The 27,942-nt window shown below is 27.0% G+C and overlaps 2 protein-coding genes and 1 non-coding gene across 3 annotated transcripts; 1 reads left to right on the top strand and 2 right to left on the bottom strand.

Annotated features, from left to right (window-relative positions):
- Positions 1-1,616: 1,616 nt before the first annotated feature.
- LOC113554155 (vitamin K epoxide reductase complex subunit 1-like protein 1) lies at positions 1,617-12,919 on the bottom strand. The gene is made up of 4 exons (XM_026957871.1): positions 12,832-12,919; positions 10,208-10,456; positions 2,747-2,856; positions 1,617-2,096 (listed from the first exon to the last, which is right to left on the bottom strand). Exons 2-4 carry the CDS (start codon positions 10,375-10,377, stop codon positions 1,870-1,872), a joined length of 507 nt encoding a protein of 168 aa, XP_026813672.1. The 5' UTR covers positions 10,378-10,456; positions 12,832-12,919; the 3' UTR covers positions 1,617-1,869.
- On the bottom strand, positions 3,928-4,001 carry Trnai-aau. Its single transcript has one exon. It is a non-coding gene; the product is annotated as a tRNA-Ile (tRNA).
- A 1,295-nt stretch (positions 12,920-14,214) lies between the features above and the next one.
- LOC113552193 (putative ammonium transporter 1) lies at positions 14,215-27,555 on the top strand. Its single transcript, XM_026954937.1, has 10 exons — positions 14,215-14,416; positions 21,609-21,698; positions 21,914-22,144; positions 22,650-22,849; positions 23,503-23,736; positions 23,882-23,993; positions 24,185-24,297; positions 25,039-25,165; positions 25,374-25,451; positions 25,965-27,555. Exons 1-10 carry the CDS (start codon positions 14,293-14,295, stop codon positions 26,030-26,032), a joined length of 1,377 nt encoding a protein of 458 aa, XP_026810738.1. The 5' UTR covers positions 14,215-14,292; the 3' UTR covers positions 26,033-27,555.
- The last annotated feature ends 387 nt before the right edge of the window (positions 27,556-27,942 follow it).

Here is a 27,942-nt window from a genome sequence, read left to right on the forward strand (position 1 = left end):
ATAATTTAACGTACAATACATAAGTACCTACGACGTATCTAATTTTATTGTTTTGGTTTTTATATTGTGTTCTAAAAATTGTGTATGATAAACATGTTAAAGAAACTACAGTTTAAACTTAATAATATCTAAAATGTTCCATAAACAAACAAAATAATAATATAATGATAGTAATAATCATAATGAATTACAGTCAAATCACGATATCAACTTATTATTCGTAATTTTAGCTAAGGAAAGGGACGGCCTGACTTACTGGGACACAGGATGATTCCCAATGTCCTGGCTTTTTACCATTATAATGATTACTTAGATGGCTAGACGGCTGTCAGCTATAATACATATTTTATTTGTATTAAATATAAAATAATATTATTATGTTTTAGAAATTTTTACTTTATATAATGTATATTAACTATAAGCTAGCTACGCCCAACTAGAGTAAAATGTTGAGAGTTTTAAATATTATTTTTTAATAGATAGTAATGAATTGCTATGATCATTACTATCTATTAAAAAACAATATTGATAGATATTGTTATAAAACGTTCGGGTATAAATTGGTATATTATACTTGTTTATACTATATTATTGTTACTGTAATAATGATGTAAACTTTTTTTATTTTTCTAAAACAAGAAAATGAGGTATGTATGGCATTCGCCTCGCCTCTTATCCGAGGTGTGTTTCGTGTCAAGTGCAAGTTTATACATAAAGCCGATTATATTATACATAAATATAATATAATATATTATTATTATATTTACCTTTTCAATGTCGTGCACGCAACGCGTGGTTTTCGTTGAGACGACCTCCAATAATATTATAAATTATAAAAAATATGTCACAAAACGAATATGGAGAGCTATACATTGTGATGTTTTTGGATCTGTTATGGCTGATTGCGGGACACTCCCGAAAAAAAAAATTAAAACCTATTCCGCATCTGACCCACTCGATCGAATGTTTGAACCACCGCCGCGGGAGATACGATTGAGATATTATTGTACAATAATATAATATAATAATGTATACATTATACATTAAACAATATACCTACAATCTACATAAACATTATATATATATATATATATATATATATTATCTATGTTAATGTTATATTATATTATTATGTTTATGATACTATGTAGTATATATATATATATTATATTATATGCTTGGAATATGTATTATGTATATAATATTAAATATACTAGTCGCAGATGATGTAGCTCCGCAGCTATTTATTATTATATGAGGCGCGCGCCCACAAATCCCACGCGGAATATACGTATTAAAATACGACTTATATATTATTGTAAATTGTTATTCGTTGCCGAACACGGTTATGACATACAGGTTGCAAAGTGGCTCACACTCTAAGCCGCTGATTATATACTTTTGAAAAATATATTACACTAATACACTATAATATAAGATCATAACTATTAAATTGCATAATATATATAAGATTTAAATGTATATTATTATTGGTTTACCTTAACTCGAATTAAAATATTTGTTATTATATTGTTTCAGTTACTAATTATTTTAAATTTGTATTAATTCATTAGGTATAGTAACACGCAAATCACATAACGTATTTAGACAGATAATAAGCAGACTTGAATGGAGACTAAAACCGTAAGACCACTCTTAACACAAACGTATTTTATTTTTATGTAATCGCCAATACGTATCTGCAGGTGTTAAAATATTATAATGGTATAATACATAATATGAAATTAGCGTATTTTGGATAATTACTACTTTTATAATATATTGTATACGCTGTGACATTACTTATTATGGTACGTGTTCCGCTATTTTATAAAGATATAATATACACGGTATTACATATATTATGTTTTAATCGGCCTTGCAGGATTTATGGTCCGTAGATAACGACAACAATTGACGCCGTTTGGACGACACACACAACAGACTTATAGCATTTATGAAGTACGTGGTCAAGCAAACTAAGCACAATTCCCGAACGATGAACACCAACACGGAAGCCAAGTAGAACGTGGAAACGTTGGACATGATCGCCAGGTAGTAGTGGACGTTTACGATTTTATGCCTGTCCGAACAACCTGAAATTCAAAAACGAACAAAAATTACATGATAGGTAATTGTCAACAGCTAATTATTAATAATATGTATGGTAAGTCGCATAGGCGTGCGCACGTGGGTAGTCAAAACAGCATATTTCGGGTTTCCGAAGGCCATTAATATATTTAATTACACATGGGCCTCGGTAAGTTTTATCTCCATAAAGTTATATTTACAGTAATTGTGTACATTATTAAATGTAAGAAACAATTATTAGTTATAGAATTACTGATGTAAAAATCCAATAATATATATTTATCGGGAACGATGAGAACTGTAATTTTAAGTATTGTAATTAATATCAAAATTAAAAGTAGAAAAATTATTATCGTCAATAAATTTTGGGTTTCTGAAAAATTCATCGTACTCAATAAAACTTTATCAAAACTTCAACTAATCAATACAATTTATATAAAATCAAAAAAATGAAATTAATAATTATGTGTCTTATTTCATGACAAATCTGCAAAACGGGCCGGATTATTCTTGTACTGTCCCTGAAACCGGATTCTGAGCACATCTATGGTAAATTGTAAGTATATTATAGTTAAAGGTAGAAACCAAAATGCCTAATTGTGTGTTTCAAACAAAACCTATACAATTAAGTAAGCACTAAGCAGCATGAACGTACTCAGCATGAATGACAGGACGTAGAATAACATTCCAGTGAGTCCGTTTGGCACGTTGAAAACGGAATTTTCACCGAATATGTACTTGACAATCCCAAAACCTTTGGCGTATCTGTAAATATAATTTAATAGTGATAATTAATAATAATTGTTAACACTGCTTTTTATAGTGATACTTATCGTCATTGTTTTTATTGTATGATAATCAGTAAAAATTTTTATGCATCATCTAATGATACGATTATATAGTGTCTCACGAGAATTTATCCATTGCGGTATCTCCTGAAATAATGAAGACGCTATAATTTTGTTTTTTTATGAGACTCACAGAGACAAGGACTACAAGTATTTCATATTTTAATTTAATTTAATAAATTGGTAAAACAGTTAAAAAAAATTTATTTTTATTTAATTATTTAAAAAAAAATCAAAAATAGCCATTTTTTTTTATTTTTAGACGGTTCAACATTTTATTTTCATTTATTTCATGATTTTTAATACTTTTATAGTTTCGAGAAAATTTGTGAATATAAAACCATATAATAAGAACCTATGTTATCAAATATGTGAGCCATGGTGTGCACGTGAAAAAAAAATACAAAAATATTCTCAATACTACAATAAATATTAAAAATTACGATGCAAATGAATATAAAATGTTGAAACGTCAACGTATTTTCAGAAAAATAAACTCTACAAAATGACAATCTTCAATTTCTTTGAAAATAATTAAATTAAAATAATTTTTTTAACTCTTTTACCAAAACATTAGATTAAATTAAAATATAAATTATTTGTAGTTCTTGTTCCCGTGACTTGAGTCTTAAAAAAAAACAACATAATTAATTATTATTAATCTCTATTATTTCAGGAGATATTGCAATAGGTAAATCCTCACGGGACACCCTGCAGTATTCTATAGGTTATAAGTACGTGTTATTGTAATACTGTTGAATTAGGATAATCGTTTCGTTTACGACCAATACAATAGATAGTTGTAAAGTTAATTTTGATATTTATTTATATTTTGTATACCTTTTGTATTTTGTATTGCACTAAAAATAAAATTATAGTTTTGAGATTTAAAAAAAAAAAATAATGAACCTTTGAAATTTTGGCGAATAAAATACAATAATCGGCATAATAAAAGAATTTTAAAATATAAAAAAAAGCAAAAAATTATTGGCCCATGGGGGGATCGAACCCACGACCTTCGCGTTATTAGCACGACGCTCTAACCAACTGAGCTAATGGGCCGATGTATTTCAAAGGCCGATTTTTAATAATTTCAATGAGAATTGTGGTGTATACCTTGTATCAAAATAGATTTATAGAAAATAGATGGTAGTGTCGTAACAAATGTAGCAAAATAATATTTTTATATTCATTAACACTAATGCATGATAAATATATCATTGTTGGCCGTTGGGTGCACATAACTGTACTTTTAATCGCAGTAAGTAAATTGATTCCCGGATCATTAATAGGTTCGTACGAGTTAATTCCCTATTGTTTATATCATTAAATTAACCGGGAATCGATTCAAAAGTATCGGTGTAGATAAACAGGTACACGGGAATCAAATCGTTCGCGGCCTTTTTAATTATTAACCAATATTCAAGACGTCCTATCTACTAAAACTCCTTTAATGCATGCCGCACTGTCACTATCTTACATGTAATACATAACAACCGAACATAATACATTTTAAATTAAGAAGAATTGGATTTAGTCTGTAATATACACATAATATTAAAGTGAATTGATATATCATCAAATTTTAGAATATTATCCGATGGCCGCGTATAGACATTTTTTATATTTTAATTTTGACAATTTTACAATCCATAAATAGTTTAAAATTTTCTGTAATATGAATTCTTCTGAATATAAAATGTTCTATGTTATGTGTTTGTAAAACGGAATCAACACATACGGATATAATACATTCTCATAATAATATCGAATTTATTTTAATATACATTACCTAATAATTGCAAATAAACGTAGTAAACTTTGCAAATGTTTTTACTCAACTTTGAAAATTAAATTTGAAAACCATGATTTTTCATCACGTCTCCAAGTGAAAAATCATTTATTATTATTATTTCGTAATCGACATGAAAATTATTACAGTATCTAAATAATTGTCAATACAGTTTCTATAACAAACACCTAAAGCAAATCCGTGTTGTCAAATTAGTCAACATACGTGTACTGCGTTTGCCTGTTATAAGGCGCATATAGCGCATTTGAATTTTTTGAGTAAATAATATTTAATTAATTCTAATTATTATTATAATATTATATTATTGTTTGCTGGATAGTATATTATATAATATTGTAATAGAATCAAATGATAATAATTGCTGATTTTTTTTTTTTTGAAATTGGTTATAATGTCATCAAAGTTAAATGAATTTAGTATTTACTCAAGTGTTCCCTTCCTACGGGGTATGAGTTACAATAGAACATTTACAAAATGTCAGCAGTTAAAGAGTTAAACAAATGTAAAAATAATCTTTATTTATCCATTTAATCTCAAAGTTAAAAAAATATTTGTGTTTGTATGCTGGTGTTTAGAATACTTTTATTTTTAATTAAGTATTGGTATATAAAACGCTTATTACTCTATTACCAATAAAAATATAGTACTAAACTAATACATAAACACGGATAATATTCTTACTTTAAAATTTGATAACGGTAGGCTAATTCACTATTTCACTCTAAAATGTTAAAGCTAACATTCAAAAATGTTATACTGAAAATTGTCTATGTTGAATGGAGACCACTTAGTACTCACACGGGTCCTTGAAATGAATGAATATTTTGAATAATATTATTTAAATAATAATACTATATAAACAATAATAATTGATTATTGTCAATACACGCACCGTGTATCCACATCACAATGCTATTTTTAATTAAAAATTACATAATTTTTTCAACAATTAATAATTATGCATTCTTTGTGTTTTGACCATTATTATTAAAATGTAGAACTTTTTTCGTAGACACAAGTTTTTACATAGTCTATCACTTATAAGCACATTATTTTATTTTATATTGTACACTATAAATGTTGTATTTTTTAGTTTTTTCGAGTGGCGAGAGCCTATTTATAGGGATGGGCAATTTGGGAACATTGTAACGTGACGGGAATGTCTGGAAATTTAACTGGAATTATACAGAAATATTATGGAACGAATAGTTTATGAATTATAAAGTTATATAACGGTGACAACTAGGTTATTAACATTTTTTTTTTCAAATCGTAACAATGAATTATATTATTTAAATATTCAAGTTATAAAAATGTACAATTAAAAAATCACTTAATTTGCTTAAAAATAAATAATACAATATAAAAACTCAAAATTAAATAGTTTATAGTAAGGAATTATAATACTCGGATTGGTATAACTATAGAGTATAATATATACATTCTAGGCCCTTGACCAATGTCCATATTATTATAGATTTAACTAAAAAAATAATAGAGCTATATAATAGATCTATATCATATAAATATTTTTTTAGCGTTCATAAATTCTTAATATTACGATAATAATGAGTAATCAATAAAACAATTTTAGTTTTTTTTTTCTTATACTAAGTTATATTCCACTCACAATTAGATGGTTTTAGATATTCCGGTGAATTCCTGATTCTGGCTTTTTTTGGGAATCTAAAGAGTTGTTATTTTTAGGCAAATTTTTTAAAAGTATTGTCTTAATACATACAAAATATTATTATATATAAAAAAAAAATAATGTATAAATGTTAAATAATAGACCTAATTAGTAATTAACCAACAATTTATCAATTTTATATGGCTCATATAAACGTTCAGTTACAATAACTATAAAAAAAATCATTACACTTCAGACAAATCAATTAACAGTACCGACAACCGCTGTGTGCTTTGTGCCCTTGTAGTTTGTACATATTGTAAAATAATCTGCAATGTACAACATGACGGAGAATTAACACGGATCGTGTTCGATAATAATAGTATATCCAGTATCCTTTTTACATATTTTTTTAAATTAATTTATTACTATTTACATTTAGTTATAAATGTTTATAATTTAAACAGTTAGGTTAAGTTAACAAGTAAAATAAGTAAATTGCATAGTTTTTGTAAAAAATAATATTTATTTATAACATTTAATTAGTTTATTATTTTATCAGAGCATTTAATTTTATGACAGCAATAAATGCCTTTTTAGATATCAAAATAATAATTAACTTGAGTGAGACAAAGCTTTCGGTTTTAAAACATAAACGAAAACAGCTTCAATAGCGGTTCTTTATAATCGATAACCAAATAATAATAATAATAATAATAATAATAATAAAACATGTTATCATTGATATTTTATTATAATACATCTAGAGTTTTCATTACACTATAGATGCAGTGTGCAAACGAAAATATACATGATATATTTTTTATTTGCATAAAAGTTATAAATTATCTTTTACTTTTTATACTCGTTAAATATGTGTGACCTTAAATAATATCAACTAGGTATTAGTTATTAATAGGACAGATGACTTCTAGTATTATTTGTATATTTATTTTGCACAATCGTTAAAAAAGGTCAACTAGTTACAAACTTGTTCTACATCACGACAAATCCAAATTCATAATTTTGTATTGCATATTTTTACATATTTGAATATTTTTGATTTTTGAGATATATTTACTATTTTGTCTTAATTTTGCTATTTAAGTCATATATTTTCTCTATTTTTGGCTTTTTATTGTACATTTTAGTTTCTAAGTGTAGCGATAAATGTTTTTATTATACAATGATTTGTATTTTTTAGCATATGTCATCACATTTTGAAGCAGTAAAAATGCTTTGATTTTCAACTTTAAGGATGATGTTGCAGTAATTATACTATAATTCGATATGGTTAATTTTCAATTCGATACTCGTGTGAATAATAACCAATAAGGTAGTGACGAAGGTGCACGTTGGTCGAATTCTAACAGTACGTAAAAATATTTTTATCACATTGTTCAATAAATTATTTAATGAGCCATATTAAAATAAAGTTTAAAATATGAATTGTTTTTAAATGATTTATCAGTTTATCACTAATTGTAAAAATTATAAAATGTTGAAAGTTTTGATTCGCTTTTAAAATTATTTTGTACTATTAAAAACCGATTTATTCCATCCTGAATCCTATATATATATTTAATATTCACGTCAACAGTAAGTTGTGAAAATGTATTTTCGACGGACCACGAAGTATAAATAAAATTGAATTATTACAGAAGCTCATGAAGCTAATGCTACTTGTGTTTTCTTAAAACTAACAAAATATATTTTAAGTCCAACTTAAATCCAACTCATTTAAAAACGTAAATTTCGTTTATTGGTATTGTCTATAGGAAATACATATCCACTCAAGGCGACCCATGGAGATGTAAGTATAATTTAGGTAGTAGTTCACGTTTCAAATCATTTAAAATAATATTTTTTTCTCCTAAGTTTAAGTGCACACCAATGTCTTAAGAATCGAAATTTATTGACATAACTAAATTTTAATTTTCAATGTTTTCGATATTTCCTATGTTGTTAGTATCAGTATTCAGTAAGTTGTCTTTGGGAATTTATTTGTTATTAATTGGAACAAATCCATTGTTTTTTCCTGACCTTTTCATATTCTACAAATCATAATGGAATTATAACAAAAATTAGTACAAAATATTAAACTTACGTGGCAATATCGTTTTATAAATCATTTGATGTTGTTCACTGTATAGTTAACTTGGGCGAAATCAACCGTTTTTAATTCTTTTACGTGGCTACATGGAACATATTTCATATCGGAAATTCGGAGATAAATACGATAGCCGATATGTTATCGTATACGCGCGTCAGTCAATCGCGCGTATTTATAGGTATGCGGATTTCCTATATTATATCGCTCAAATGACACGAAACCATGCGCGTGTTTCACGATAGTGATGCAAAGACACCACGTCCATATAGACTTAGCTTATAATCAAGTTCTGCATATATATTATATTATGTACAACTTTAATTAATAATTGTTTTTATTTTTCGGGGGGGGGGAGACCCAAACCCCCCTAGGCACGCCCCTGTATACTTATTATATTAAAAAATATCTAATGATAAACAGGCACAAAAATAACATTAAAAATATAATGGATCAGAAATCCATTGAAACATATACATATACATATAGTTATCAGTTAAAACTTAAAATTGAGGTGATGTAGAAATGTTACAAAATGTGTTTTTATTTATTTTACAATAGTGTGAAATATATTTTAATTAAATAATTGTATTTTTTTTTTATTTTATACACTATTAATTTAATTGAACCTATAAAAACAATTTTTAGTCCACATGAAATTGCATATCTAGTGTTTTGTTAGATCTCTAAATCCTCTGCCCTGTAATTAGTTATTACAAAATATATATTGTATAATTGTATATGTTACATAAGAAATATATTAAAATTTAAAATACCTTTTCAAGCCAAACCTAGCTGCAGATTAATATGAAGTTGTTTATGAAAAAATAATTTATTTAATACACAATTCATTATATTCATTAATTATAGACCATATTATATTTTACTACGATAATGTTATTATTATTTGACTATTTATTAATATTATTTTATACAAATCCTGCTTACTGAAACAGAAAAAATACATATTCTGTAAAGTTTGTGATCGGCTTGAGACTACATTCATGTAAATTCTTTAGTCGGGAAAGATAAAAATTCATGAGACCGTAAAATTTGATAAAAGTTGACAACCCAGATGGCTCTCGTATAATTCATCTCGACGATAGAATATATTATTACATCATAAAATAGACGATTTTTACAAAGCTCAAATTTTAAATTAAGGTAACAATATAAACACGTTGAAGTTTTGGGCGATTTATTCATCAATTTATCATAATTTAAAATATAAAATTGTTATAATAATAATATCTTGATATTTAATGTTTTAGTTCATTTGTTAAAATAGCTATAGATTATTCAAAAAACACAAATTTACTTTTCGTAAATGGCGTCCTACTAACAGACTTAATAATATTGTTTTAGTCCATAGAACAAGATATTATTCAATAATTGTATATAATTTAAAAACTAAAAACATTCATTTATATATTTTTTAAGTATATATATATAAATATATACAGTAAAACCTATATATATTTTATATATATTTCAGTTTTATAGAAATGCATCGTATATTTTTTTAATGTTAAACACGAATTTATGGTGCTTTTATAAACGTTTTATTTGCACTATTATATTTATGATTATACATTAGTACATTACCAATTGAATATTTACCTATATATGTGTATATAATAGCGGAACTTTTAGTATACCTACATTTCAACAATATGTTATAAAATAATATTTTTGTTTAATAATAAATAACTTACGGTGAAATAAATGCTGGAGAACATTTGACGTACTTCCTGAGGTCACACAGCGGCTCGAAATCCGGATCATTTTCCAGTGAGATTTCCACGTACAGCGCGTATGCGGAAACACAAAAGCCGATCAACGCGTACGCTTTAATGATCATGTTGATCGTACCGAGCTGGACCATGTTTCGGCAAGCGTGTCACCCCTTCGTATACACTCGATGCAACTTGCGCGCGTTGCTCACTCAACCCTTTTACCATTACCTATTATTGTGTTCATTCATACATGAAATTGGTTTTATGCAAATACCTATACGTCGCGTTATTCACACTGTATTGCACCAATTATTATACTCTACCAGTGTCTGGGTCATCCTATTATTTAGATCATCCCGAGACGACGACAAATTTTTGATTTTTGGGTTGTAAATATGTTAAATGCTAAATTATAATTAAAATAAAAATAAAAATAAAAAAATCAACACTGACTTCTTATTTTTTTATTATTATTATTACACAATAATACAATATACGATATTTCCTTGGATTTTTTAAGATTTATTGTAATAATTGAAATGTTATACAATTAAATATAATATATTATGCTGTGTGACGTATTTCCATCAAGATATATTTGGTTTATTACATTAAACCAAGAAAAAATGGGAGAGAAATGTTTCGTGAATCGCCATTATCGAATCGCTATAGAGGTTACGACCACCTGACGGAATTTGTCTAATGCGGTTCCGTGTACCTAACATAATACTATTGTTATTATTATTCAGGTTTACGGTACCCATACAAGATATTCATATATAATAGAATAGAATAAGTAAATACGCGATTGACCCAACAAAATAAATTAAATTTTTTTATCAAATTTGATCGTGTACAATATATTATTAATAATAATAATGAACATAAAATATTATATTATTTATATATCAAAATATACACACATACACAACATACAACGGATGACAATATTGGCAAGAATATCACGCGAACGCGTTCAAATTCCAAATTCTACAGTCAAGCGTTGTACTCAACAACTGTACATACCTGACGACTGATACTTATGCTTGCAATTGCTGTGATGACTACAAATTGGTGGTTCGTCCTACATTTTAATTTTAAATACATCACACAAGTTTGGCTGAGATGTGCACCATAGACGAGTAGTCACGATGAATTTTTAATGGAATTATATTTTTTATATTTATACCTATACATAATAACATAAAAACTGTCACACATTTTCTATAAATCGACGTAGCTGTTATAATTTACAATGATTAACTAAAATATATTTAATTTATTATTAATTTATAACGTCCTGATGTTTTTTACGTAATGTAATGTAGTACCCCGAAAACCATTTTCATTTTACATCTTGTTGTCGCAGTTTTCGTTAATATATGTAGGTAATCATAATTAAAATAACAAGTTTTATTTTTAGTATAGTATAATTTTATCAACGCAGTTATTTATTTACGAAAACAATGTACAAATTAAAATCAATTTTAAAAAGTCAGTTAATATTTTTTTATAAACAGTTAATATAGAAAATAATTATTCTGAGAAGAACTTCGCACTAAAAAGAGCAATATTTTGTGAAAAATTATCAGGATACAGATTTAAATATTTCAAATTAGAATTTTTTCTTTTGTGAAACGGTCTTATTCTATTTATTTGACAATGTACAAATACCTAATAGAATTGTTGAGAGTTTTAAGTCTAGCATAGATAATTTTTAAATTATGGCAAAAATAAAAAAACAGGATTTAATATTTTAAAAAACAAATATGTCGTTAGTTGTTTATTAAAAAGCGAGTTTTGGCAAAATGTTTAGAGGGTTTTTCTTACGTTTTATATAAAAAAAAAAAAAAACGTGAGAAAGAGAAATGTCGAAATAGCCTGTTATCAATCACAACTAACATTTTAAATTTACTCAAACTCAACCAAAAAGGTTTTTATTTTTACCTATATAAATATTATTTATTACAAAAATATATACATAGATAAATATAATAAAATAAAACTATAATACATATTGATAGACGATAGTCAAGTGTCTATAAATATACCAAACCAAAACTACCATGTATGATATAAAGTTATAGACTATATAGCAAATTTTCGTTCAGCAGAACACATTTTGTAATGATAGCTTTAATATTAGAGTAAATTTACCTATTATAAAATTTAAAGATAATAATATTATCTAGGGCATCTTACAAGCTTTTATTGATATCTTAATTTTTAAGTGAGTTATGGTTATGTAAAATATTAAAACTTTAAAATGCTCGTAAATCGTTTAAAAATTAAAATACCAATAAAAGCCTATGAGATGCCCTAGATCACATTATTACCTTTAAGTTTGATAATAGGTAAATTTACTCAAATATTAAAGCTAACATAACAAAATGTGTTCTGCTGAACGAAAATTTGCTATGATCTACATTAGTAAGACAGAGACAACACATTCGGGTATAACGTCCTCTTAAGTATTAGGTATGTGCCTAGTGATTAAAACAGACGTTGGTAAATTGTGTACATTTATTTTTTTACCAGTAATAAATTAATATTATTCCATAATTTAGCTTATTAAATAATGTTTTCGTTTTTCAATTGCTTACCATTTTAAGCTGCATATACATATCATTCTTTGGTATGTAATATATAAATGCCTCATGAATGTAATAATTCCAGTCGTGATTATGGTTAAAAAGAAACTGACAGTAACTGAAGTTTAAATAGTAAGTAGTAAATAATATGCTTCATAAAAGAACAATAGTTTTAATAGTCAATAGTGGTACAATATTATGTTATAGGTTATCAGTATTAAACTACAAGGCATATAGTGCAACAGTAAATAATGTAATAATGGTATGTAATATGAAAATTAAAATTCGTGAGTATAATCAAAGATTATTATTATGCGCGGCCAAATAGGTAATCCATGTTTTATGAATCATACTAAATATAACTAATAAAACTACATACGGACTACTATATTGCATATGCCAGAAAAAAATGTTAAATAATCGGATACCGTTTTATTATTTACAATTAATTATTAAAAGTACCATTAATTTAAAGAGTTTAAATTGTTTAAACAAATTGGTAAATTGTTTCAAGAATCTAGATAAGAATCGAAAAAAATGTATTGGAATAATGTGAAGGTAAGTAGCAGGTACATAAGTACATGTATAAACATATATTTTTTTCTGACTCTATATCGTATAATTTTTATTACAACTTGTAATTTTTAAATGACTTGACACTTCAGTTCGAGTAGGTATATTATATTGGATTATGTAAACAAAATATTAAACATATTTAAACATTTTTCCTCGATGACCTTACTTTATTATTATGTATATATATCTAAGACTATATATTTGGGCTCAATTCAGCCCTGTAAACTTGTACATAGTACATATTTCGTTTGATTATAATGCTTTTGCGTACCACGAATTCTTATTATTATATGTCTCGTAAATCGTGATGCACCGAAGTCCGCAACATTAAATATAATTTGTTTTGTCCAAGAATTTTCAGAAAAATACTGTCATAGTATAACATTGATGTCGATGAGTACAAAAAAAAACTCAATATTATGTTTACTAGTTTACTTAGTACCAAACAAAATATATATATATATGTGTGTATGGGTAATTAGTGATCGTTATTCGCGTTCCATCTTTATGGCCGTCGTTGCCCTCTCCTATATGTATGGATAAGTCCTATTCGTAATAACCGGTATAATCGCACATTGGTTTGACGTGCATTACTGATTTTTTACTTGTCAGTTGGTTTCTGCTCATTTCGTAACTACACTCGACTATTTTTAAATTTTCAAAAAGTTTCCTGGTATTAGTAGTACTATTTTATTGCAGCATAACATATAATATAATATAATATTTTTTTAACTACTATTTCCTGCCTACATTATTTTTGTACCATCCAACAATAATACAAAAAATGTGTTAAAATTATACAAATTATATTCAGTCATTTTTACATTAAAGTCAATTTTCCCTTAAACTTTTGATAAATTTTAAAATTGTGTATTTTTTTTTAATTTCCATTGTAAAATGTCTATAAATATAAGCACTACACTTATGCTAAACAAAATATTGACCACTCAACTGGAATTAGAAGAGTTAAAATTCAACATCGACAATATGTTTTTAGTTATCAATGGAATAATTGTATCCTGTGAGTATATAGACAAACTTATTAAATTTAAATTATATTATATAAGTTTAATTACATTATTTTCATAATATTATGATATCATATTCATAAAAAAAATATACTTTTCTTTTAACTGTTTGTCGAATTACCTATATTATATGTATATTATTTATTCATTTTAGTAACTTATTAATTAGTTTTAAGTATAAAAAAATATTAAAAACGAATTGATTATAATAAATGTATGCACTCTGATATGTTTTTTAACTAATTATTTTTAATCGTCATTTGGAAAACTTACAGTGCGAATAGATTTTTCGAGTATATTTTTGAAAAATTATTCCAAGATACTTTGTTTTTAATGATAAAAATAACGTATAGAACATTCATAAGCCGCCTTTGGTGCATAAGGTATAATGTAATTAATTGTAAAGAGTCTTCTAAATTTTAGAACTCAAAATTTGTATTTATTCAATAAAAATTATAGTTGATAAAAAAATTGAATGATTGTATAGCTGATTATCCCTTAAAACGCATAAAATATTGTTCTAAAAACACTGAAGATGTATATCGGTTTTAATGATCCCAATTCACTGGCAAATTTATATCGGTATAATTCAACCGAAATAGCCAAAGCTTGTGATGAATTGCATATACCACTGTATTTTCGAACGTAGTTCAAATTACTCTTTATACTGTTCTATACAAAATCGATCAAGTAGTTTTTGAGTATCTATGTATATTATATTATATTATAAATTATAATAATAGTGTCTTTTATTGTAACCAATGGGCAATAAACAAAAATATATTTGATTTTCGTGAGCCAAAACGAGATTTTTGTATGAGTTATTCTATGGAAACCTGTAACACTTGAAAAACAAAGTTATACGCCTTTCAAGGAATATTTGAGTACAGTTTTATACCAATTAGTTTTTCAGCGTACGGTTTCCAAGTTTAAAATCTCCATACAAAGTACGTTCAATTACAGTGGAACCTCGTTAACTCGAACAACTATAAGTCGAATTTTCGATAACTTGAAGGAATGCCATGACCCCTGCATTTCAATTTATGTTAACTTGAATCTCAACTACTACGTTTACATGCATCAGTTAATGCGCATTGTGTTAGTTCGAGAGTTAGGTGTATCTAAACGCATTTTTAATTCGCATTGAGCTGATGCGCATTTATTATTTAATTCGATTCGTCAAATCGAATTAACTCTTACTCCGGGATTAAGAAATACATGTAAACGCTTAAATGCGAATCAATATTTTATCGGGAATTTTAAAAAGTCAAATTATAGTTATTTTAGTTATAGAATCCAAAGTATAAAGAATGGACTAAAAAACATTCGCGTTAACTTATAATTTTATTCGACATATAATCTTGATGTTTTAGGTGCATATAAAACCGTTCTCTAATGCGATTAATTAAATGCGCATTAACTGATGCACATAAACGTAGTATATAAGTCGAATTTTTGATAACTCGAATTTTATTTTCGCCCACCAACCGATTCGAGTGATCAAGGTTCCACTGTATATAATGTACTTATATATAATATGCGTATACCTACACATTATAGAGAGTCATTAAAATGTTACGTTACACGAAAATAATGGTCATATAATAAATTATAAGTAGCTATTAATACAAAGTCATATATAAAATAGGTAATACAAAAATTAAACGAACCTGTATAATTTTAAAGCGATTTTGTACTTGGAACAGGACATCTTCAAGGATGAATTGTTCTTTTAAACATTTAATGATTATTCTTGTTAAACGACACCTATATGTACTGTAAAATGTAATTCAGTATAGGTACCTACTCGTATATGAATAAAATTTAAATAGGTACTCCGAAAAACGAATCAAAATTGCACGCGAGTTGACGTATTATACTGTAGAGTGCAGATACACAAAACCATACCTATTACTTATTAATAATTACAATAGAACATGTTAAACGTGTATCTTATATTTTATATGATATATATTGGCTTATGTTTTACTTCATAATATAAAAGTATATAGCTATTGTAATGAAATAAAAATCCTATGCAAAATTCAAGGTGGAATTCGATCTATAAAATACATTATTATAGTATATACAACGATTAACAAGTAATTGAAAAGCCAACCTAGACTGGTGAAAGTATGCAAAAATTTAATCGTTTTGTAATTTATTCTGTTATTTGCATTGATACGTGATTGCACATGCACTGATCCACATGAAGTAAAAAAATAACAAAATAAAACCGAACTTAGTGTATACATAACACATTTATCGATTACTGCAGTGTCGCATGCCGACTTAACGATTATAAACAATACTTGTCTTATACTTTATGTATCACACATATTTTGTTTACGTATTATCTGGTTCAGTCTAAATTTCTTGCAATTTCATCACGCTAACACATTTTACACATCACACATTATTAATACATTCATGCAAATCTGTAGGTCGTCCACTACGCGCGTAAACCCCGCCAAAATATCGTATTAAATACAGTAACGTTAATTAAATATTATAGGTAATAGTATACTATATAAACAGTATAGCATATTTTAATCTCGTTAAGCATCGTTAACAATAAAAATATCCGAGTTAATTAAGTTTACAAGTAAATCAAGTACATCAACTTATTATTTAATTATTTAATACAATTTATAGGAGCAGTGAATTCCGTTTTAAATCTATACAACAGCGATGTGATCACGTGATCACGTGAACACGGTAAACGCATTTTTATTTGATGCCTGACATACTTGTATAGTATATACTGAACTTATGATTCGTATTTTTAAACGGCTTATATTGCTTACTTTAAGTTTTTTAGGATACAATAAACAGTAAACACATTATAGTATTATACGATGCGAAACTCATTACTTCGTTTGTGTAACTATATTGGCTGGGCTTAGGGGCTAAGTCATTCCAAATATACAATTTTTCCCAGCCACCCTCTCCTTAGTTACCTTTAATTTATTTAATAGGTTTATATGGTATATTTGTATTCAATAAATCTTATAAAAAAGTATAGAACCCAGGCTTCCGTCTCTCCAAATAAGTTCATCAAGCTTATTGTATGACGATTAGCCAATAGCCATTAAAAGCATCGCACATGATTCTCCAAACAAAATATAGAATAAGTGAATTTGACCATTCGTCATGGTCTTTTGTCAGATTTTCTCCGATGCAAAGTTTCTACATTTAAAAATTACAAAAAATGCATCTCTTTACCTTATAAAGATATGATATTTATTTATTTAATTTATTACAAAGACTAATAATTGTATTACAGAAATAGATAATAATATTAATTACTAGATATAGCATTACATTTTAACGAAAACAATAGTGACTAAATAAGGCATCGGCCACGATCCAAAAGCATTAATAATCTCGTTTGCTATAAAAATTAACAATTCTATAAATATTCTAAGTTAAAAATCAAACTGTTTCGCTGTACGTAAATTGTCTTATTATTAAATATAATATTCTATACATATACGATAAATGTACAATGCACAGCTACTTATGGTAGTGACAGTGTATCTATACAGCCTATACCTGCCTACTTAGCCACTTAAATAGGTACTATGTTATATCACTATATTTACTATAATATATTAAGCATATTATTATAAGTATAATCAGTAAAACGCACTAAAAAACTAACGATTGTTAATTTAAGTCAATTGTTTTATGACAGCAACGAGAGAGTAAAAATATGTGTAACAACTGACAATGACATAGGTAGTCAGAAATTATTTCCGCGGTATTCCATATCTAACGATAACATGAATTTAAAATTTTAACAAGATAATATATGTAATATATATTGCTTATATTTTTAAAGATAAATTTACAAAATACAATCACTTTAAATTTTGAATATTTTCGTGTGTAAAAATAATTTGAAATCGAATTTAATCAAAATAAAGCGCTTTTTACTGTTGTTGGGTTATTGTTGTTAACAAAATATATTTAAAAAGGCAATACACGTATAACATAACATATAGTATATAATATATATATATATATTATGTACAAGCTAGCGGTTATATGAATTTGTTGACACGCACCATGCTCAATTGTTTTGTTGTTGGTTCATAATTTCCTTATTCATCAGGGGTTTTCTCCGTGCTATGGATATTTAAAAAATTATAATTTATTCTGCAAGGAAAACATGTAAAAAAATGTTATTATTATATCCCCACAATAATTGTCTGTCGATTATCATAGTACAATAAAACGATGTTTCGAAATTTAATCTGCTGTAGGTATATCGTATATGTAAGTAGATATTAGGTATATACGATATTATACATCTATTTATATACGGTTTTAAATAATAATTAAATTCCTATTTCATAGTAAATTGTATCTTAAAAACAGTAATTAATTAATTCTAATAGAATTATTCATATTATTATAAAAATTAAGATATTGCAGATTAGAATTTTGGATTTCTCGTCTTAATAAAAGTAAAAAATCAGTTGTACATTCAATGTAAAATTGATATTACTGTGCAATGAATCACATCAAATTGTAATCATTAAAAAAACCTCCAGTTCCTAGGATTCGCAAAATTATGATGTATAATAGACGCTTTCTTATCAATAACTTTTAAATTTAGTTTATTGATCATATCATTTATACTGATTATTAAGATTTTATTATCTTATTTATGATATAGGTAATATTATATTTACTGATATTAATCTTTTTTTTTTTTTTTTGATCAATTATTATTCGCGTACACGCCTTAAAGCTATATTATCTCTGGCTATGGGTCCCGTGGGCGGTCGATGATTAGAACATTTTGCAGCTAAGTGACCCCGACCAAATATATTGACCCATTTTTTTGAGACACATAATGTGATTACACGTGTCAATCGAATTTACCATATTTGCTCTATGAAACAATTGATATAATTTCTTTATAATAATTAATAATACACAAATACACTAATAATCAAAGAAAACATTTAATTTCATCGATTATATTTTTATTGTTAAAAATCATGATTTTTGTCACCAATAATTACGTATGTACAAATATTTAAAAATGAATTAATCCAAGATTATGAAGTCTATAGGATTAATTATGACGTATGAGTTTATAACATCAGTTGAATAACGTAATATGTACTTATGTATAATATTATATAAATACAACAAAATAGTGATGCACTTGTCTATTTAAGTAATCAGTTTTATAAAAAATATAAATTAATGTTAAGTTAAATAATTTAAAATTAAAATATATAGATGGAGCATATTCAGGCCCGGATATGGAGTTGAACTCGGTGGGCCGCTTAAAATTTGTGTCGGAATTAATGTCCGTCTTATTGGAAAATGGGCCGTTTACTTTTTTAGGGCCGATTAAAATCCTAAAACTTGGCGGGCCAATACCTTGTCTATCCGCCATCCGGCGCTGGGCATATTAGATAATTGAGTTACTTAAACAGTTTAAATCAAAAATATTAAGATTGCATAATCAATAATCATAGAATTCGACGACACGATAAGTTTTAAACTTTAATTATATATAGTTCATTGTTACTCACGTCGTGATTATTGAAATGAAAACACAAGTTTCTTTTTTCTTCGAATTTCGTGTACTAATATATTTATATAATATTATATATAGATGGATGATATATATAAATATCATAATATTCACAACACATTAATAAATATCTCACCTTGCGTTGCATACTAATTTGTGATCTGTGTATGATGAGCGATTAAGAGTAAAAATGATTAAATATTGTTTGGATGCTGATTTTGTATATAGTATATACAACATTGTATATATACATATTAATAAATAATATGTATATAATAGATACGTAGGTAAATAATGCGTGTGTTGTTATTGGTAAAATATGATAACAAAATAAATAGGGTCAAACGTATCTGAAACGTGATCACTGTAATATGCATCGTTTGCAACACCTATACATACCTATTTACATACTAAAAACATTAATTAAATATTTAATCAATGCTTAGACATAATAAATGATAATATTGTGTACATGTGTAGTCCGATACTCTGGTGGTCGGTAAATATAAAACATATTTTATTTGAAGTAAGCCGTTATCGAATTCGGCAAATGCAATAGATAAGGACGTATAAACCATATTACTATATTGTACTAACATAGTAATATATGTTTATATCATAGCATAGGAAATATAAACTGATTTACTGATTTAACATGTTCTTATTAAATGGTTTATACTTCCAAATACAGCGATTTTCGCATAACTATATGTATACAAACAAATTGATACGAAGATTACTATTATTGCAGCCAGTGAAAGTTTGCATGTAAATATGGTTATTGTACCTGATAATGATTTCGAATCCATGAAATAATTGCAATATAATATATTTGTACTGCGTATAATATTATACAATGTGTATATTACAAGTTTCGTATATTTAATCAATATCGTGACCAATAAAAAATGCCGGAAAAATAATTAATTATGCCAATGTTAAATAATATGTGCTTTAGGGATAAAATTGTAGAGAAATAAATTATACACAACGTATTTTACATAATTACTTATGTACTTATAATATTATTGTAAGCAAAATAATTTCAGCGAAGTGAATCACAAATATTTTCCTTTTTCGTACAATTTTCATATCCTGGCGATACGCTTTCGGCATATACCTACCATGAAAATAAAATTATAGTTTTCAGCTCATGTACGTTTATTATTGATTTGTGATTTAATTTTAATTATGCAATAAAGTAATAATATAAAAATATGGTTAAAAAAAAATTGTAGAATGTTTGTCAGTTAAATGGGCAATTATTTTCCAATCATTATTTTTACTAATTAATGTAAATTTTACTCAGATATTTTTTCTCATTCATCATTATTATAATTAGCTCAAATGAAAACTACGTTTATTTCTATCATATTCAAATGATCACTTTAAGACATTTTAATTAAAACAACTATTTCGAATAATTCAAACATAATTAATCACAAAGGTTTTAAATCGTTGACTGAAATTAAAATAATGGAAATCATTCTAATAAACTCGTTAACCACAGTATTATATTTAATAGAAAAATTAAAATATTATAATATTATATGTATAATATATTATATACACCATAAATACCTAGTATTGTTATAATTATTGATTGAATGTTTAATGTTTGGCAGTTATGCAAGTCGGATTTGCATGTTTAGAAGCTGGTTGTGTGCAGCCCAAAAACGTGACTAACATTTTGATGAAAAATGTGTTGGATTTATGTGAGTATATATTATAAAATTTATTTTATAACTACAGAAATGACACGCATTGACTTGTTCCTGAACTGTATAATTAGAATATCAAATTTAAAAATATATATATATATATATATGTTGACATAGAAAAAGGCTTCCACGTGACGTTTTAGCATTTCACCGTGTCATAAATCTTAATAATATTATAATATTTTAATGTTTTATAATATGTATTGTAGTCATCTGTGCCATATCGTACTGGCTGGTCGGATATGGGTTGGCGTATGGTGGCGGTGGTTGTGGATATTACGGCAAGGAATACTTTGCGGGTGTCGGCATGCGGTCGGAACATAACGGCGTGTGGTTCTTCCAATACGTGTTCGCTGCGACAGCAGCAACCATCATATCCGGAGCTGTGGCCGAGAGGTGCAATTTCATCGCCTACATATTCTACAGCGTTATCGTATCGGGTAAATATATACACGAATAGCGCATGCACCCAAGTCCGAATTAATAAGTCATTCGGAGTCTCACCACACGAGACACTGCAAAATATGAAAAATAAAATTTTGTATTTGAATACTATCTGTAGTCTGTACTTTAATATGTTTTTATAATTATTGTTTGCTTACTATACTATATTTTTGCCTAGGTGGCCATTATAATATTATATTGTGTACCAATTGTACCACGTACAAGTCGTACATGTTGTATTGTGATTTTTATGATATATCTGTATAAATCACTGTTATTATTATCGTACCTATTAAACATGTAATTATTATTTATTCTATAAAACCCTCGACGATACCCCTTTAATTTAATTTATCGTGTGTACCGCCACAAAATATTATTACTGTTCATATATTATAGGTAGTTATCAGACAAGAAATTAGAGATACAAATATTGTTGTTTAAATATCACGATAAAATATGATAAATATTACATTTATCAATTATGTTTTCGTGTTTCAGGTGTGACGTATCCAATTGCCTCGCACTGGACTTGGTCACCCGACGGTTGGTTACTGAAATTGGGGTATTCCGATTTTTCCGGCGCAGGGACTGTGCACATGCTAGCGGGCACCTGTTCGTTCATCGCAGCCTTGTTTATCGGACCCCGGAACGGACGTTTTAGTACCATCGCTCCGAACGAATACAACGGGCACTCTACTGCCGGTGAGCCATCGCAAGATTACGTTTTTTGTATATTATATATTAATATTAATAATATTATTGCCAGGAAACTACCCCAGGATCATTCGTTAATTCTAGTGAGAAGTATATAATTATGAATTAGATACATTTTCCTGATCATAATAGCTAGGGTTACAAGATATTATGCATCATTTTACGCTTATACTTAGATAATGATATTCGTAGCTTAATCCGTAGCCAAGATTATCCTGGTAAATCATTTTATATTTTTGAAAAAAATGTAGATAAGTTGACCACGAAATACATTTTTACATGACAAAAAAATTACCCTGTATAGATAAATTTTAAGATTATTTTGATCGGCGTTATTGACAAATGACAATACATACAATCCGTCCATATGTCCACGTGATACAGCTACATTATGCTATGCTATTATTATACCACCTAAGAGCTTATATGATATAAATAAAATACACATAAATACATAATATATGCCTTATTGTTATGACCTATAGCACTTATTCAATTTTTTTGATTATTAAAAAAAAATGTACGATACTATTTTATCGAACTACTTTTATATTTAAATAATTATTGATTAGTATATGATAATATATTATACTATATTATAATATTCGATAATTTATAAATGTTTATATATATATAGCTAGTGGCCACCGGGACCCTATTGCTCATATCAGGATTCCTGTCGTTCAACGGTGCGTCCCTGGGGCATATTACCCAACCTGGCGATGGACTCATAGTGGCAAATAGCGTAGCCAACACCATTTTCGGTGGCAGTGGTGCGGCAGTAGTAATGTTGATTTTGGCCAAAACTGGTCTGGTTGGCGAGTCCAGGTGGCCGTTTGCGATGACCATCAATGCCGTTTTGAACGGAATGGTACACATAATATATACATACTTACATAGTTATATCCTTACTTCAAATACTTCAATAGCTTATTTCTGAGGATATTCATAATTTATAGATGAACTTAGTATATGTTTACATTATTTATTACAATTTATCCATTATTTTTACTCAGGTCTCGGTGTGCGGAGGTGTCAACGAATACACACATTTATCTGCAATGATGGTCGGCATGATTGGTTGTATTATTTATTTAGTGTTGCAATGGATTGTTCCCCGTTTAAAAGGTATAAAAATAAAATATTTATTATTGCTGCAATATTTTAACATTACACAGTATACAATACCGTATAACATATTAACACATTTAATTCGAAACTAATTTTTCTTTAGCGAAATTGTATTCAAATAGTCAAGCTTTAGTTGTTTTTCGTAACTTTTACATAAATAATATATTATTTTATTATATTTTGTTTAGTGGATGATCCGCTAGAAACAACTGCCGTCCATTTTGGAGGTGGATTATGGGGAGTAATAGCTACACCACTTTTTGTGAAAGGAGGATTTTGGAACAACCCAGATTCTATGCCAGTAAGATTATATTTGTATGTGAAAAGTTAGATTTGCTGTATTTGATGTACATGCTGGCGATTCGTCAAACAGCCTTACCCCCATTTTTTCTAAATACGAATATAATAAAATTTGAAATTTTTAAGTATATTTATTAGGACTAAATTATTTTTAACTAATTTGAAGTGTATGCAATTTAAGTACTGTGGCAGTACCAACTTCGCTTTTTAAATAAGAATCAAAGTTTATTAGTGTAAATTTTTATAGTTACTTTTTTTGAAAATGTTGATACAGGTATAAAAATAAAAACTTAAACAAGAAGTTTCTACGAATTATTAAAATTTATATATAGATTCTAAGGATAATAGTTCTTAAAAATGGTTTAAAAAAAATATAAAATATATTTAAAATTAGATCTATAGTAGAAGCATAAAATAAAATAACTCAAAAACTACTTGTTCGAAATTCAATTTAGAAACATCAACATCTTTAAAAAAAATCATGCGTTTAATAATTTGCATAAAAAAGGATAATTCTCATTTCAAAAAAATATGTGTATATTTTTTCCATGGGATATACAAATATTTATAAACATTTTGTGAGGAAGACAACGCGTTTATAGAAAAATAAATAAATTATAAATATATAATATAAACATTGTTTATATTTGATATTGTTTTATTCATTTAAAATAAGGTTGTTTAATTACAAATTACAAGTGTGATGGATATTGAAAAATATAATTTTCTTTAAACCTTACAGTTATTGAAATCGAATCTAATCGGCGCTGTATCGATTATTTTATGGTCAGTAGTAAACAGTGCAATATTATTCGGATTTCTTAGAGTGTTTGACCTACTCCGAGTGTCTACAGACAAAGAGATTATGGGTAAATTAATATTTTATAATATCATAATTAAATTTTAGATGTATTATAATATTAGTAGAGTAAATAAGTAGGTAGATAGGGAATTATGGACGTGAATACTATATCTATTCTATTGATATGTACATTTATACGAACGTGGCATATACTATTATATATCAATTATAACGTTTCGTGTATGCGTGTATTTAATTATCCGATGTTTTTCTAGGTTTGGACATGAGTCTTCATAAGGAACAAGCATACCCAGTGACTAAGATTTCTATTGAAAATGGACATAAAATGAACAGTAAGTGATCAATATACCTATACGTAACTGCAGTCTGCAACTGTAATAAAAATAAAAAAGAAATAGTTTTGTTTATCGGAAGACGGTAATCGAAATTAAAAAAAAAAAAATAATACTAAGAACGATTGATGTATAATATAGTATAAAATTATTCGTGTGAATTACTTTTTAAGGTAGGCATTATAGCATACATTTTAAATTAAATTCATTCTTTTATTTTTCTGTTACTTTTTTTTTTAATTTTGACAGTTGTTTTTAATTTTATTTCCTGAAGCAGAATATTTTTCCAAAAATGTTGTATTTTTTATACTTAATTTTTGATTGAGACACCTAGCTGTTTACATTAAGCTATTAATTTAAAACATGGTATAAAATAATAATAATAAGAAGATAATCAAGTAAAAAGAAATTTTTTCAATATTTTTCAACGTGATTCTCAGGAATCACTCAGTTATAATGGCAAAATTAATTTCCACTATCATACATTTATAATTTTACTTAACTAATTTTCAGACAACAAAACCACAGTCATCAGACACGCCTATGATAATGTGGCAATGCAACACACCCTCCAACAATGAGAAGATATTTTACCATTTGTATGACAACAATACCGTGAATACCTATAAGATCTCATAGAGTCGTAGAAAATTAATACGTGTAATATAATAATATGATTGGTGTATTATAATTATAATATATATATATTTATATATTGTGTTAAATGTTCTACCAGTCAATGCGTATTACCACGGTATAGGTGGTAACGGGGGTAATATAATATTATAATACATGTTAAGTATATGTTTATTACATAGGTAGTACGTGTGTTGCTCAGGTCACCAACTGCCAACAGTGGCGATGGCATTCCCTGATGCCCATTATTAGGATTTATAGGAGGAACGTTGGACACAAAATAGATTTAATTTTTAAGGGGTTGTATTAGTGGCGTAGCCAGGATTTTAAAATGGGGGGGGGTGGCTAACCCAAAACACTAAAAAAATATAATTTACAATAACAGTTCATTTTTATATTAGGTTCATACAGCCGATAGAGGGCATAGTCTACAGCCCCTCTCCCATGGCTACGCCACTGGGGTTGTATCCCCTCTCCCCTTATTAGTACCTATATAGAGCTGTCATTAATTACGTATTACTTAATTGGTACCTACTATATCCACTGCTTCTATGTGTATTGAGGATTAACTACAGAGTCTTACACAACCATATCAAACGTCTGGTAATTAGTAGATATATCTGCAGTTAGTAAGCTTGTGTGTAATTAGTTATCCTTATCATTTATCATATTAAGCTGCGTTAGATTGTGTAATGCTTATATATACAACGCGGAGTCTTAACAATAATAATATATACCCATTTACATATTATCTACTATCTAGCTAGGTATCTAGTAGTAAATTTATAATAAGTATGGACTAAGATACACTTAAGCCTTATTTCTTAGTCAATGATTATAAGATAATAACAATTTTATTCGGTGGATGGGGGATGAAAGAATGAGTGTTAGAACTTTTACAGCAGTAAAGCTCAGCTAATTGTTTGTTTGGCTTTTGCTTTTACCTATATATAAATTCACTAAAATAGGGAAATATAATATGATTACTTACAATATCCTTCCATTCCCTTTATAAAAGGGAATCAAATAAAATTACACAGCTTTACAGTATGCCTACCGCGAGTCATCGTCAAAAATTACGTTTTCCAAACCATTATTGTATAGATATATATTATAAATTACTTTCAAGAATAATATGTTTTTGATTTAATACCTATCCATTTAATCTAAATTGTTAGGTACAAATGTACAATAACATAAACTAGGCAAAGCTCGAATCATTATTTATACTGGTACTTACATATTATTGTTCATGTTCATAATGGCGAGAGACTGAGAGAATCTAAACTGCATTTTATGCCTACTAGCTGTTATTTATATAGTTATATGGCTACCTATATATTCGGGTTTTTAAGGATTGTTTTTTACCAATAATAAACTGTATTACTGGCTCATTCATATATAGCCATATAAGTTATAACTATATAGGTACTTTATTTCGGATGATTAAAAATGTATTCATATTTCATGTACCTACTATTACTTATAAGTTATGTTATATTAGATATAATTTATTATGTATACATTGATAAGTAACTATATAAAAATATGTAAAATTATATTACTTAATTTAATTGTAAATTATATTTAAATTCTACAATATTATACCTTGTACTTATATCTAATTTTTATAACATAATATTTAAATACAGTTCAACCTACAAACATTCACCCTATTTAATCCTCCCAGTCAACAGTCAATCACCTTATGACTTTTATTACCACAAGTTCTCCGTGAAACATAAAATACCAATGTAGCTTTTGATAACAACCTACAATTAATACCAGTAAAACAAACTACTACAAATAATAAATAAATTAACAGCATAAACCATTTTATCTCTATTTCTTTTTA

Source organism: Rhopalosiphum maidis, chromosome 2 (assembly GCF_003676215.2).
Source record: "Rhopalosiphum maidis isolate BTI-1 chromosome 2, ASM367621v3, whole genome shotgun sequence".
In the NCBI taxonomy this organism is placed as follows: Eukaryota; Metazoa; Arthropoda; class Insecta; order Hemiptera; family Aphididae; genus Rhopalosiphum; species Rhopalosiphum maidis.

Excerpts from the sequence above, each read along its gene's own strand:
- LOC113552193 (XM_026954937.1), top strand. The coding sequence starts at position 14,293 with ATGTCTATAAATATAAGCACTACACTTATGCTAAACAAAATATTGACC. Across the intron at positions 23,737-23,881 it reads ATGCCGTTTTGAACGGAATG|GTCTCGGTGTGCGGAGGTGT; the intron begins GTACACATAATA and ends ATTTTTACTCAG. Across the intron at positions 24,298-25,038 it reads ACAACCCAGATTCTATGCCA|TTATTGAAATCGAATCTAAT; the intron begins GTAAGATTATAT and ends TAAACCTTACAG.
- LOC113554155 (XM_026957871.1), bottom strand. The coding sequence starts at position 10,377 with ATGGTCCAGCTCGGTACGATCAACATGATCATTAAAGCGTACGCGTTG. Across the intron at positions 2,857-10,207 it reads TCTCCAGCATTTATTTCACC|ATACGCCAAAGGTTTTGGGA; the intron begins GTAAGTTATTTA and ends TTATATTTACAG. Across the intron at positions 2,097-2,746 it reads CGTCCTGTCATTCATGCTGA|GTTGTTCGGACAGGCATAAA; the intron begins GTACGTTCATGC and ends TTTGAATTTCAG.